At 50.6% G+C, this 14,873-nt stretch overlaps 2 protein-coding genes across 3 annotated transcripts in view; one reads left to right on the top strand and one right to left on the bottom strand.

Annotated features, from left to right (window-relative positions):
* HADHA (hydroxyacyl-CoA dehydrogenase trifunctional multienzyme complex subunit alpha) overlaps positions 1-9,006 on the top strand; it is a 63,106-nt gene extending 54,100 nt beyond the window's left edge. The window contains 7 exon segments of the mRNA XM_017876865.1: positions 2,083-2,169; positions 4,613-4,753; positions 5,199-5,267; positions 6,057-6,252; positions 7,440-7,554; positions 8,243-8,388; positions 8,476-9,006. Of these exon segments, the coding sequence (XP_017732354.1) occupies positions 2,083-2,169; positions 4,613-4,753; positions 5,199-5,267; positions 6,057-6,252; positions 7,440-7,554; positions 8,243-8,388; positions 8,476-8,621 (900 nt within the window). The 3' untranslated portion in view covers positions 8,622-9,006.
* Positions 9,007-10,209: 1,203 nt separating this feature from the next.
* The window catches only part of GAREM2 (GRB2 associated regulator of MAPK1 subtype 2), a 16,969-nt gene continuing 12,305 nt past the window's right edge, over positions 10,210-14,873 (bottom strand). Inside the window, exons 6-9 of one of the 2 annotated variants that reach the window (XM_017876871.1) lie at positions 14,607-14,873; positions 13,519-13,688; positions 12,563-12,647; positions 10,210-12,163 (exon numbers count right to left, since the gene is read on the bottom strand). The exon at positions 14,607-14,873 is cut by the window's right edge and continues 10 nt beyond it. In XM_017876871.1, the coding sequence (XP_017732360.1) occupies positions 11,618-12,163; positions 12,563-12,647; positions 13,519-13,688; positions 14,607-14,873 (1,068 nt within the window). In that variant the 3' untranslated portion in view covers positions 10,210-11,617. Of the gene's footprint in view, positions 12,648-13,518; positions 13,689-14,606 lie in introns of both variants that reach the window. The other variant, XM_017876870.1, reaches the window with a different exon arrangement.

The raw sequence follows: 14,873 nt of genomic DNA, 5'->3' as shown, positions 1-14,873 counted from the left end.
CTGCTTCCCCCACGTCTCTCATGGCCTGTCCTCACTTAGTCATCTCACCAGAACTTCTTTGTAGTGTGGCTGCAGGCTTCCAAAAGTACAAAAGCAGAAGCTACTGAGCTTCCTAAATTTATTGTCAGGAAGAAAAGAAGATAAATAATTTTAAAAATTTAAAAAGAGGCTACTGGGCCTCACAGGGCTAGGTAGGCCTGGAACTGGCAGGGTAACTTCTGCTGCATTCTGTTGATAAAAACAAGTCACAAGACCAGCCCAGATTCAAGGAGAAGGGAAACAGACTCTACTTCTAGCTGGGAGAGAAGACATACATGTCCAAGGAAGGGAAGAATGTTTGCCAGCCAGCTTTGGAGACATTAGCTTGCTCTTCAGAAAGGATTTCACCACCAGCATTAGACACTATATTACTAAGAAAGTAATCTGATACTGTGTAAGCTTTCTGACAGTCATGCTGTACTGTCAATTCATTCCACTTTCTTTTTTTTTTTTTTTTTAGAGACAGGGTCTCAATCTGTCACCCAGGCTGCAGTGCAGTGGCATGATCACAGCTCACTGTAACCTCAAGCTCCTGGGCTCAAGTGAGCCTCTCTCTTTAGCCTCCTGAGTAACTAGGACTATGGGTACGTGCCACCATGCTTGGCTAATTTTTTAAAGTTATTTTTTGTAAGGCCGGGCGCTCTGGCTCACACCTGTAATCCCAGCACTTTGGGAGGCTGAGGTGGGTGGATCACGAGATCAGGAGTTCAAAACGAGCCTGGCTAAGATGATGAAACCCTGTCTCTACTAAAAACTACAAAAAAAATTAGGCGCAGTGGCAGGTGCCTGTAATTCTAGCTGCTTGGGAGACTGAGGCAGGAGAATTGCTTGAACCTGGGCGACAAAGCTTGCAGTGAGCTGAGATCACGCCACTGCACTCCAGCCTGGGTGAAAAAGCGAGACTCTGTCTCAAAAAAAAAAAAAAAGTTATTTGTTGCAGATACAAGGTCTCACTATGATGCCGAGGTTGGTCTTGAACTCCTGGCCTCAAGCAATCCTCCATCCTTGGCCTCCTGAAGTATTGGAATTATAATTGTTTAGCCACCGTGCCCACCCTCCACTCTTGATTAACTAAAATCATGGGATTTTTACCACAAATACTGCCAAGCCAGGTCTTGTCCTTCAAGTACCCATACAGTTCTTTCCTTTTTTTTTTTTTAATCTTAATGCAGTACTTTTATTGCATTATAATCTTATTTTGTACTCAGCTTTTCAGTGTGTTGAATGTGTCCTCCTCGATTCTCATCTCTGTTAGGATTCTGCCTGTTCCAGGTTTGCACACGTTTGACAGGTGTCCCTTTCACGTTTTTCATCCAGCCATCTGAATAAAAACATGAATAACTGGGAGGCGGAGGTTGCAGTGAGCCTAGACTGCACCACTACACTCCAGCCTGGGCAACAGAGCGAGACTGTCTTAAAAAATAAATAAATAAATAAATAAAAACATGAATAAGTTGGGATCGTGGCTAGAATGCTGAGACAATCTGCATTAGAGACTATTCTCCAGGTTGATGAAGCTAATAGTTAATAGTATTTGTGTCCTGTAGCTGTACTTATAATGGTATGCCGTTTTTTAGTAACACACTGTATAAAATGACACAAGCATGCACATTTTGGTTTGTTCTTATAAAAGTGAAGTGGGGGAGTGTTTCATAAGCTTCCAGACTCCAGGGCAGATCCAAACAAAAGAGGAGTTGACGCCCATGCTGGGTGTTGAATGAATTCAAGGCCGTCTTTTCAGTGTTGTTCTAAGTTGTTTTATTGACCCAACTGCTGAGATGTAGTCTCCAGGTCAGGATAAGGTGACCTCATGATGGGTCACAACTAGAGGAAGGCAGAATGGGAAAAGGAACAAGGTCAACATCTTCCCCAACACAAAAGCCCCTAGGTGATCCGTCAATGTCTGGGTGAGTGACATCTACTGTCTGAGCAGTTGGGGGTGAGAGAGTGGGCTGAGCCCAGGTGTCACTCATTAGCTTTGCCATGGCCTCTAATCATCTCCCAGGCCTACCTGACACATTGTTAAATGCTTTTCCCCTGCAGGTGATTCCAGATCACTGTATCTTTGCCAGTAACACATCTGCTCTCCCAATCAGTGAAATTGCTGCTGTCAGCAAAAGACCTGAGAAGGTAAACTCGGAACAGAGAAAAACTCTGAGATATTTTATTGCTTCAGATTCACTGATAAAGGCTTAGAGCTTGAGTACAGAAGAGGCAGGTCTGGATTACGAAGTGGATGCGGGTGGTTCCCAAACACTGAACACATAAATGCTAATACCATGACTAGTGTGAGATGCAGGAATAACGTACAACAAAAAATAACCTTTTCAAGGATCCCAAATGGGCATTATTTTTCAGGTTCAGGATATAAAGCCTACCTGTATCCTACAGTTAGGCATTGAGGGATAGGCCTTAAGAAAGGATGCTCCAAAATATCAGTTTGGCTACAGAGCAGAGTCAGTGACTATTTAGAACAGGTTTGGTTCCAACTCCAGGGAATGGCAGGAATGGTGGGATGTGTCTGCCTGTGGGTTTGCTTACACCTTCTACCCCAGGACATGAAAGGGCTGGGTTATATAGAAGCACTTTCTGTGAGTATTTGGAATGATGCCCAGAAGTTTATTTTTGCTCTCAACCACAGTAATTAAGGGGAAGTGAAATCATTCAAAGAGAAGTTAAACAACTCACTTCTCTAGGGGATACCAGTTAGCCTCCGCTAACCAGACCCAGCCGAAGGTAGGCAGGAATTATAAAAGAACTTTAAGCAGCTGAAAGTGTTAATATAAATTCTATGTACTGAAAACACAAAAGCCTATTTATTCCTACTCTCCTAGCTTGCTAATGCAGGGTAATCTAGTTTCCTGGCACACAGCAGATTAGAAGTGATGTGGGGACCTGACAGAGGCAGGCTCAGTGATGGCAGGATAAAGGTCATAGGGAGAAGTGGCAGCGGATAGTCTACAGATGGACAGTCTGATCGTGTCATATCACTCAAAACATCTGTGTGGCATCTAAAATCAGTACAGGCGATGCCGTTGCTGTTCATTTGATGCTAACATCTCCCCACCATCGGAGCAGAACAAGCATCGCACTTCGCAGCTCTGGCCTCCAAGGATCTAGGATAACTTTTCTCACCTGCTTGCCTTTATGTCATTCATTTAAAAGTAATGCCAAAAAGGCAAAATAGGGTGACCAACCATCTTGGTTTGCCTGGGACCAAGGGACACAGGATCCTCAGTGCCACAGTTGGGAAATCCCCAGCCATCCAGGATGCATTGGTCATCTTTGGCACAACTTTCTGAGTGATGTAAATGTATTTTGCTTGGGGTAGTGATTATATGGATGTATATACAGTTGTCAGAACTCATCGATGTGAACACTTTTAAGATCTGTGCATTTTATTATATAGAAATTCTATGTCAATAAAGGCTAATTCTTTTGCTCAGGAGTACTGAGTCTGAATCAGGTCCTAAGTATTTCAGACGTAACTAAAAGAACACTGTAGGGGTTAGAAACAACTTTTGGATTGATAAGTTTATATAACATTTAATTGATCTGTGTATTACCTAATGGCATTGGAGACAGACCTGTAATGGAATCCCACCCCGTCATATGCTGACTGACTCTGAACTGCCAACCTCTTGATACCTTTTTTCCTCATCTAGATAATTAGGCTGACCAGTTCACAGGGTTGTAATGGATTAAATGTAAGGAATAAGTGGTAAATGTATTGAACAGCAGGTAGATAATGAACAGCCAAAAATTATAGATATGACTTGTACCTTATAGCTCAAGTGAGAGGGAGAAAGCAAAACTATAAATAAATGAATTAGACTTCTTTCACCACAGTTCTGTTGTGAAGACGGTGTAACTGTTAGCTCAATGAGGGGGTTCTCTGAAACTTTAGCACGCATCAGAATCACCAGGAGGGATTATTAAAACAAATCTGGGCCCCACCCATGGAGTTTCTGATTCAGGAGGGCTGGGCTACGCCTGAGAACGTGCACGCCTAACGCTCCCAGGTGACGACAGTGCTTGTTGGGCCCGGGTGCTACACGTGGAGAACTGCTGGTTTAATGAGTCTTAAATGCATCTGATTGTTGAGGAGTGTTAGTTAAATCTAGTATCCTGGTGGTGAGACCCATCTGTGTAAAATGCAAATGTATCTCTGACGGCCCAACACATTAATTCTTCTGCCTGCCCCGCCCCCTCCCCAAAAAATGGATCCTCTTATCTAACCCATCAGTATCATTAATATAAGTGGAACCTTCATCCGTTGTTCCCCAATAAATCTAGTTTGGCCTCGAGCTGTGGTTTTGGCACTGATTGTGGGAGGATCTGATGTCCGTAGTGAAAAACCTTAGAAGCAAATAGAAGAGGAGGATTCCAGTATGCTCTCCCTAAGCATACTAAACTTTATCAAAGATCCATGGAACCAAACCACTCAGCTATGTCAAGCAGTATTCCTGTATCACAGCCACCTTTCTTTCTAGTGTTTTCCTAACAGAGAAGGAATGCTCTAGATTCCTCAACCGCATTCTCCAATCTGTTGGCTTTTGGTTCCCCTTGCCAGGTGATCGGCATGCACTACTTCTCTCCCGTGGACAAGATGCAGCTGCTGGAGATTATCACGACTGAGAAAACTTCCAGAGACACCAGTGCTTCAGCTGTAGCAGTCGGTCTCAAGCAGGGGAAGGTCATCATTGTGGTTAAGGTAAGGGGCTGTGTAACAGAGCTGTAGAGTTTGGAAAGTTCTAATAAGACTCCTTTTACCTCCAGGCTTGTTTATAAATATTCTGGGGCAAATGACCAGATTTTGATATGATTTTCCCCTGGGTTGTCTCTAGGACAGACGGTGGCATTGACTGTCCCACTGAGTCAAGGTGGGAGTGGGGAGTATCTAGGGTGTGGCAGGGTTCTCCCAGCCATCCCAGACCTTGAAGGTGACCATGAAACTATCTGCTGTACTCTTTGATTCAAGCCAGGCTACCCCTAGTATGGCTTCCCCTGCAATTTCATTTTTAAGGATTCTGATTGAGATTTTAAGTCACCTTAAGTTTTACAGTGACTTTCAAATGACTTTGAAGTGACCCTGGGAAAGGTAGAGTGTTTCAGTTCCAGCAACAGGGCCAGTGAGCTCATGTTCTCTCCCTTGGCAGGATGGACCTGGCTTCTATACTACCAGGTGTCTTGCGCCCATGATGTCTGAAGTCATCCGAATCCTCCAGGTTGGTATTGCTCTCCAGAGTGTTTGAGGCATCGTCCACTCCTTCAGTCACTCCAAAACTCATAATGTCAAGATAAGGACCAAGCTTCCTTCTAATATACCAACTCCTGCTCTTGTCTAGGAAGGTCCCTGGTGCCCCCTCTCTGCACAGCAGTCGGAAGTTGGGCTCATACTGCATTGAAAGGGGCAGAGCTTTCCCTCTGCCCCGCAGCCTCCTCACTGTTCCAGCAAGCTAAAGGCCCCCCACAGCATGTCTTCTATGCTGTTTCTGCACCTCTCTGAGGAAGGGACCATCCAGAACAGGGCCTGCTTGGTTCAACTGGTGCTGCATCTGTTTCTGCAGCACACAGAACCCTCTAGTAGCCATCGAGGTCATTCTGGCAGGAAAGGAGAGGGATCCTCCTCTCTGGGCACTTAACCAGACTTGGGGATCACAGGGCTCTGAGTGCTGCTCTTTAATGATGTTTCTTCTGTTGGTCATGACACACTCAGCCATCTGTCTTGGAATCTCCTTATTATTGAGATTCAGAAATGCAAACAAGAAAATGAAGAATTTAGTCATCTCTAAACGTCCTTAAAGTGCTGTAGATTAGAGAAGGCTCAGACTTTCCACTTGTGGCCCCAAACTTCTTTGTGCTTCCCTGAATGAAATAGCACCAGTCCTAGGCCTGGTCAGGTGACACTCAGAAGTGGGTTTTACACAAGGCAGTGTTTGGAGCCAGTACAGGGAGCCCTTTGGGGGGATTTGGGCTGCCCTTCCCCAGAGGTCCCTGCTTCGCTTCCTGTTCAGGAAGGAGTTGACCCGAAGAAGCTGGATTCCCTGACCACAAGTTTTGGCTTTCCTGTGGGTGCCGCCACACTGGTGGATGAAGTTGGCGTGGATGTAGCAAAACATGTGGCGGAAGATCTGGGCAAAGTCTTTGGGGAGCGGTTTGGAGGCGGAAACCCAGAACTGCTGACACAGATGGTGTCCAAGGGCTTCCTAGGTGAGTAGCCTCAAGGAAACATAACTAGCACCACTGGTTACAAAGTTCTGAGCAGTTCCTGAGACCAAAGAGTTACAGAAGCCCTCCTGGAAGAAAGTTTTCTAAACACAGAGCCCTTGTCATTGGAGATTTCAAAAATGATTTCATGAGTCAGGTGCAGTAGCAACCACTTATGGTCTTAGCTGCTTAGGAGGCTGAGGTGGGAGGATCGCTTGAGCCCAGGAGTTTGAGGCCAGCCTGGGCAACATGGCGAGGCTCCTTCCTTTATATATTTAAAAAAAAAAAGAAAAAAGAAAAAGGTCCTGTGAACTTTCTAAGGGCCAGGACTATAGACTATGGACAAAAGGCAGAGTTCTACCCTTCTGGGGCTCTAGCATCACCTGGTCCAAGTTACTGGTCCAAGTCACGCCAGATGGACAAACATTTTATCCCCCCGAGACAAAATCTGCGATAGTGCAGAAGCAAGCTCTGCATCCGGGCTTTACCATGTTGTCTGGCCACCTGTGGGGAGAAAGTATAAGCTCACAATACACAGTATACAGTTGAGGCCCACAGAGAGGGGACTTTCTTGGCAAAATAGCAAAATCAGCATTACAGCCTGGGTGTCCTAGGGCCTGGTGTTGCATATCGGGATGTTAAAACTCACCCAGGTGGCCTTTCTCATCCAGGTACACAGATGCCCAAGATCCAGGTCACAAGATGATCTTTCTTTCTCTGCCCACTCTTCTGACAAAGACTAATTTGCTAGGGTTAGCTAGACATACAAATTCAGTAATTCAGAAGAGGCCAGAGCTTTATAATAGACCAACAGAGACAAGAATTCTCAGGCCAGGGTTGTTTTTTTGTTTTTGTTTTTTGAGACAGTCTCACTCTGTGACCCAGGCTGGAGTGCAGTGGCATGATCTCGTCTCACTGCAACCTCCACCTCCCAGGTTCAAGTGATTCTCCTGCCTCAGCCTTCCGAGTAGCCTGGATTATAGGCGCCCACCACGCCTGGCTAATTTTTGTATTTTTAGTAGAGATGGGGTTTCACCATGTTGGCCAGGCTGGTCTCAAACTCCTCACCTCAAATGGTCCACCCACCTCGGCCTCCCAAAGTGCTGGGATTACAGGTATGAGCCACCATGCCTGGCCAGGCCAGGGTTCTGAGAAGGAATAGTAACACTCCCTTTTCTTGCCTCTTTTAGGTCGCAAGTCGGGGAAGGGCTTTTACATCTATCAGGAGGGTGTGAAGAGGAAGGATTTGAATTCTGACATGGATAGTATTTTAGCGAGTCTGAAGCTGCCTCCTAAGTCTGAAGTGTAAGTCCATTTGAGTGGCTAATGCCTGAAAATAGACTTTCTCTGACAGCCCAAAGCTTCCCAGCCCCTCTTCCATTTTCTTTCTTTTCTTTTCTATTTTTTTTTTTTTAATACTTTAAGTTCTGGGATACATATGCAGGTTACTTAGGTATACACGTGCCATGGTGTCCTCTTCCATTTTCTTTGTGACCACCATACCTGAACAGGAGGACCACTCCTGATGCTAGCATGGTAGCTTTCCAAGTGGAAGGCCCTCACATGTGCTGCCTTGGTCTCTGCCTGGCATCGAGGTGAGAACCAGGCCATGTCTGGTGAAGCCCTCCCTGCTCCAGCCTTCTCTGGCAAGGTCCCAGAGAGCTGCTGGAAGGACAGATTCTCCTTGAACCCTTCACCCTCCCAGATCTTTATTGGCATTTGTGAGCAGCTGACTGTTGCTGATGCCAAAGAGATACTGATTATCTTGGCACCAGGCCCTGTTCTAGGTGCTCAGTTTCATGTTAATTAGGGCAAGTTACTCTCCACTTTTTCCATGGGAAAGTTTGGCCCACCCAGGCAGCATCTTCTCTGAGGGTCAGCACCAACCGGCCCACAGAGCTCCCCATACACCCATCCCGACTTCCATTCTGCATCTGTAGCTTTGGCTTTCCTCCCCTTTTTCTCTTCTACCTAAACATCTCTCTCTTGGCAGCTCCTCAGACGAAGACATCCAGTTCCGCCTGGTGACAAGATTTGTGAATGAGGCAGTCATGTGCCTGCAAGAGGGGATCTTGGCCACACCTGCAGAGGGAGACATCGGAGCCGTCTTTGGGCTTGGCTTCCCGCCTTGTCTTGGAGGTTGGTCTCGCAGGTTGGGAAAGTAGCTCACTTTAGCCTGGAGCCTGTGTTGCATCTCCTTCAACGAAGTCCTCTTTCTCTATTCAGGGCCTTTCCGCTTTGTGGATCTGTATGGCGCCCAGAAGATAGTGGACCGGCTCAAGAAGTATGAAGCTGCCTATGGAAAACAGTTCACCCCATGCCAGCTGCTAGCTGACCATGCTAACAGCCCCAACAAGAAGTTCTACCAGTGAGCAGGCCTCACGCCTTGCTCAGTCAGTGCACTAACTCCAGCTGCTGGCAGTGCGGGTTCTCCAACAGAGTGGTCTAGATTTATCAGAGTAAGGAGAGAAGGAAGACAAAATCCGGCACTGGGGTTGCTCCCTGATTAAAGTGCCTTCAGCCAAGACCATCTCTCCCTCCTGGTAAAGTGTGACTGTGAATTAGTCTGCACTTCCTGTTGGAAGCTAGAGCCCACTGTGCTCATTGTATAAGCCCCAAGGCCTAGAGTGGCAGCCAAGAGCCATCTGGAGCCACCTCTCTGCCTGTTCCTCCCAAGAGGCCAGGGTGGCCAGGGGTGGTGAGGGCAATTCTGCACCTAGCCAAACACATAACAATAAAAACCAAACTCTGTGTCAGTGTCTTTGCCCTTCTGGTTTAAACACCTCCTTCAAAAAGCAATCTGGAAGAAAGCCCTGTGCTTTGAGAGTAAGAATGTGTGTGCAGAATTCTAGGCAGCACCTTAGGGAGGGACTGGGATGAGAGAAAGTGGGACCTGGTAGGCTCAACCACACATACCTGTCTGTGTAGATGCTTTGCCTGGGCTTCTGCTCACCACAGTGTATCAGGATATTAAAGCTCAGCCTGGGCTTCCTCATTGTGTGATCTTACCCATTTCTTTTCTGGGTGTGCCTCATTCATAGGTGCTTCTTGGGATAGCTGTGGGAACACTGGTGCTAAGCACAGGCGCTGACATTTCCCTTGATGTTCAGTGATCCTGGCCAGCCCCAGAAATGCCTGCGCGGCAATCGGGCAGTATGGGAGCGGCATGAGGAGCGCTGACCCCCACAGCACCTGCACTCCCCCATAGCTTCAGCCCCTCCCCACCCCGCCCCCTGGGGTGGAAAGTTCCTACACTCATGTTCCGGCAGAAGCAGTGCCCAGTCTGGGTAAACAGCGCTGGGGCTGACTGGGTCTGGCAGAAGGATCCACACTGAGTGTGTGTGGAATCGTAATTCCAGTCCCATCACATTCTGCATTCTAAACTGTCAGATATTACCAGTTACTCCTGCCTCTGCTCTAGTTGTTACTTCAAATATGTCCCTGGTCCCAGCTCTGTAGCCGGAACTGGCAGGCAGAGAGATCAGCTCTGGCTCTGCTTGATCACTAAGAAGCCAGACCCTAAAACCAAGTCACCTCTGACTTGGGGTTTTCAGATGACCAGAGTAGGGAGCTGATCCCTTGCACCAAAGCCATTAACAGGCTTCCAAATTTGGTCTGAGAGCCTGAGGCTGGCATTCTGCCAATGCAAGAAGCTAAGCTTGGGCCCTGGCTGGTGGCATTCAGCTTTGAGCCTGGGTCTTTCCCTTCAGTAACACCAGGTAGTTGTGAATTATGCTGAAACTAGTGGGAGCTGGAGGGGTTCTTGTAGGGTAGGGAGGGGCTGGCAAGGGCCTTGCAGAAGGGAATGAAGGCTGCCACCAGCCACCTCCGCAGACATGGGAATGGCCACACGCACACATCATTCCTCCATCAGTCCTCTCCTGCCTGAAGGCATTTACACTGTGCCCATGGGTCCCCATCGCCTTGTTTTCAAAAGAAGAAAGCAGCTGGCACCCAGAATGCCACTTGTACTAGGCTTCAGCAGTCTAGCATTTATTTCACTAGTCCTTGAGGATTCTTTAAATGATCTGCAAGAAAACCAAATGTCCCCACATCACAGGTTTTGTGCTCTACTCTCTGACCACTTCTCTGAGCTGAGGCAGCCTGCTTGGAGTATGGGCACCAGCACGGCTTGGCTACTCTTAAGATAAAAAGTAGAGGAAATAAATAGGTAGACTAGGTAAGGCAGAAGAGAAGGCTGGCACCTTGGACCCTGACACTAGTGGGCACCCTGTGGTTCTGGGTGAGATGGAGGGCACAGGGGTAGGGTGGGGTGTGTGGTTGGACACAATGACCAGAGCTCTGGGTACCAAGCAGATCCCCATGTTTGAGATTCAAGGGCACAAAGACCTGCTCTGAAGCACGTGAACAAGTGCAGGACTGAGCTCCAGGACCACGCTCTCCCAAGTGTACCCTCCTGTGCCAGTGACAGGAAACCAGGCAAAAACACCAAAAATCATATTGTCAGAGCCAAATGATGGGAGCAAGAGATTGGCAGAATTGAGGGTGGCTGACTACCACTTGTTTCTAGAATCGAGGAGAAGCTGACCTAAATCGACCTGCTCTTCCACGGAGACAGTATTCTGAGACTGAACCCCACCTGACGGATGGATAACTAGTTGCAGTAAAGTCAGAGGGGAAGCCAGGGTGCTAGAGCCATCTGGGCAGTGTCTGGCTTCCTAACTAGGTAAGTGGATCGGGTCAGTAGCAGAGCTGTGCTCTTCCAAAGTCGTCACCCATGAACCAGGACCCACAGGTGGAGCTTCTCAGGTGCCATGGCTTAGGCTTGTACACGACTCACCTGTGTGCAGGGCCAGGCAACCCCCCCGTCAACCGCAGTGGAGCAGAGGGGGAAAGGAGAGGCATCCCAGAGACACAGACATCTACACCCTCACTCTGGGGCAGCTTTAGGCCAAAAGCCCACAGAGCACAAAGGAGAGTGGGCACTTGGGAAATTTGTGCTTAAATTACCGGCCATCTTGTCTCTAAACAGAGCCTACAGGTTTGAGCAGTGGAAGTCATTTGTGAAGGTGTATAGCAGGGCATGAGGAGGTGTTAGGTCACCCTGAAGGCCAGCTTTTGACCCCATTGTAGGAATCACAGCAAATGCCTTACTGGGCCCAGGTACACAGTGGTGCCCCCAGCCCCTTTCCCATGTATTCTGCACACTCAGAGGCAAGTTGTCCCGTGCAGCGGTCTGAGCCCAGAGGATCACATTTCCACTTGCATCTCCCCTGGATCCACCCAGTGGCTGCCGAGCAGTCTGTCTCGACATCGATCCTCCCTGCAGGCAGCACCTGCTCCTCCCAAGTGCTGTCCCTAGGGCCCCCATGCCAGCATTCCAGCTGTGCAGCTCCAGCTGGGCAGTTCAGATCTTGGGCCTCCAGCCTTTGATGAACTGCATGATCTTCTTGACCTGCAGCTTGGTGAGGTGGAAGTCATCTGCCAGGATGTCCTCACTGAGCTGCACGAAGATGCTACCATCGATGCGTTCTCGGGCAAAGAAGCTCACGACATCCTCTGAGAGCCCGATAAAACGCAGACTGCGAGAGACCTCCTCCAGGGAGAGCGCAGACAGGTCAGCAGGGGGCTGCCAGGAGGAGGCATCCCGGACTCCAAAGCCTGTGGCTCCATCCCGGGGACTGGCAGGAGGCCCTTCCAGGCGCCCTTGGGTTAGAAAAAGTCGTCCTCCTCCTGCCTCAGGTCCCTGCAGAGCAGCTGGTGACAGTGGGGTGGGGACCTGGCGCAGCACCAAACCTTCAGGCTCAAAGGCCTTGGGGGGGCCAAGTGGGGAAAGGCGGGGTCCAGGCCCAGGTGTCCCCACTGCTCTGGGCTCCTGAGAACGCAGCAGCTCAGGCTCTGGAGAACTGCCCTGCCCCAGCTCAAAGGGATCGAAGGGCTCCACGGCTGGTTCCTGCCATTCAGAAGAGGAGGAGGAGGAGGGGGCGCAGGAGGAGGGGGGAGCAGCTGAATAGGCCTGGCCTGGCGAGGCCGGGCCTGGGGAATACGCAGGGCCAGAGGTAGCCACAGGACCCGAGGTGGTTGTGGGGCCAGAAGAGGAGGCCGCTGAAGGGCCTGAGGGGTAGGCAGGCCCGGAAAAAGGGTTGAGAGCTCCGAATGGAGCAAAGCGCTTCTGGGGGTGTGAGGGCTTGAATAGAGGAGGGCAGCTGTGGTAGGTCTTAACAGGGGTGTCAGCCCCCAGAAGGGAGGCGGCTCGACCGCTCAGAGGCTCTGTGAGCGCCCGGGAGGCCTGGCTGGGCTGTGTGGTTGAGGGTAGGGGTCCGGGGGCTGGGCGGCTAGAGGATTCGCCCACCTTGCAGTCTCCCCAGGTGCATGGGTAGCAATAGAGGGAGTACGTGTCCGGTGATGGGGAGCCACTGCCACTGCGGGAACCCGCCCTGTGGACAGAGACAGACACACACACATAGGACAGGTGAGGCTGAGCAAGAGGGAACATGACAGGGTCACACATGCAATGCAGCCAAGCACCACCGTGCCCTCAGCAACACAGGCCTGCACCCCAGCCCCAGTCCGAGACCTCCCCGGAATGGCCTTGTTCTTCCTTCCAGCATCCCCCAGCCCAGGTCAGAAAACATAGGGGAAAAACCAAACGAAACTGAACTTAATAAAAATTTCTTCTTTTTTTTTTCTTTTAAGATGGAGTCTCGCTCTGTCGCGCAGGCTGGAGTGCAGTGGTGCAGTCTTGGCACACTGCAACCTCCGCCTCCCAGGTTCAATCGATTCTCCTGCTTCAGCCTCCGGAGTAGCTGGGATTATAGGCACGTGCCGTGACGCCCGGCTAATTTTTGTATTTTAGAAGACATGGAGTTTCACCATGTTAGCCAGGCTGGTCTTGAACTCCTGACCTCAAGTGATTCACCCAGCTCGGCCTCCCAAAGTGCTGATATTACAGGCATGAGCCACCATGCCCAGCCTGAACCTAATAAATATTTCAAAACAGCAAGGAGCTCTCGTCCCTTTATCCTGCAGCAAAGTCCCCACCTTGAGGGGACCAGGGCAATGTTCCCATCTGTTCCTCAACATTTAAGAGAGAAAGGAGCTGAAGTGGGCAAAACAGGCCACTGGGCCCCAGGTCCCAAGACACCCAGACACCCGTGCCCCTCCCTCAGCCACTGCACACGGACCTGCACCCTCGGAACTTCCCAGGCCTGAAGAGTTTCTCTTCCTCAGCACCATAGTCCCCCCTCCTCACCCTTCCCTGCCTCGATCTACCTTAGAACTGAGGACCAAAGGAAGGCAGGGACTCACCCATCCTGGAGGCCAGAGGAGTAGTAGGAGAGGCTGGAGCTGGGGGAATGTACCGGCTGCAGCTTGGGGAAGCGAGGGGGAACCGGGGGGCTGCCCGAGAGCCGGCCGCTGCCATTGCCACCCCGGGGAGGCACTGGAGGGGCGTTGAGCAGGCGGCACTCCTCCTTCACCTACAAGCAGAGGGCGGTGACTCCACCTCGACTCCAAACAGCTGGCACTCCTTATCTTCCCCTTCCCAAGCAGCTGGGCAAAGGGGCTGTCTGGGCCTGACACTTGTGCCACTTTGCCAATAGGCTGCCTTGCACCCCAACTGCTCATCAGTCAGCCAGCCACCCAACCCTTCCTAGCCTTCCCAGCCTATCTCACGCACCCACACCCTGTCCCAACGCACGCACAGCCTCCTTCCTGTTCCTCGGAAACCCATTATGAATGTTAAGAAAAAGAATACAGAGGTAGATCAAAACAGGTTAAGCAGACGTGCTCCCTCCTCAAGGAAAAAAAAGAGAAAGCAGAGGACAAAGGAAGGCCGAGGGGACCGAGGGAAGGAAGCGTCTGCCACCTGCATCCCTCCCTACAGGTCGCGTACCCCAAAGAGGACTCCATTGGATGCTGACGGGTGTTACGGGCAGGGAGAAAATGTTCTGATCAACAGGATTCCTTAGTGCAGGCCTTCTCAGAGCTTTTAATGTACCAATGCTCTGTGACTCCGACATGAGGAGGAGGGAAACAGGGCTGGCAATCACTCACATCTCTAAGCTTACTTCGCCAAGGAAACTTCTTTTCACGGAACAACTTAAAGGACCCCTGTTCTGTGGAACCTTCTGGGTAACAGTGTTTCGGGGCTTCTCTCAAATCCTCTGAGGCTGGGGACCTATACGCATCTCTGTCCCACAGCTCCCCCGCCACCGTTCGCCCCAGTGCCCCTTACTACAAATGCTCTTGCCTGGCATGGCTCTGCCCTTTCCTTCTCCCCTTCCCCACCCCGCCACCTCGTCTGCCACATACTACGGGGCCGGGGCCGGGGCTCAGGAGAACGGGCTTTGGGCCCTGGCTGGACCCGGGACTCGGCCCCCAGCGCGCTCACTCACCGCCTCAGATTTGGGAGGGACCGGAGGCGGCGGCGCCTCCGGCTCCCGACGCGGCGGTCCCGCGGTCCCGAAGGAGATGAGGTCGGGTCCTGGGGGCGGCCGGGCGAGGCCCTCCGGCCCCTGGTGCGCCCACAGCTCCTCGTAGGGGATCTCTGCGGGCGGAGCGGCGGGCTCGGGCGCGGCTGCCCAGTCGGGGCTCACGTACTCCTGGTCGCCCTCGCCGGCGGGAGCGGGCGCTAGTGGGCCGGGGGCGCGGGCGAGCCCGGG

This window comes from Rhinopithecus bieti, unplaced genomic scaffold (genome assembly GCF_001698545.2).
Source record: "Rhinopithecus bieti isolate Rb0 unplaced genomic scaffold, ASM169854v2 scaffold_7681, whole genome shotgun sequence".
NCBI classification, from domain to species: Eukaryota; Metazoa; Chordata; class Mammalia; order Primates; family Cercopithecidae; genus Rhinopithecus; species Rhinopithecus bieti.
Note: the sequence above shows the minus strand (reverse complement) of the source record. Positions and strands in the feature narration are given on the sequence as shown.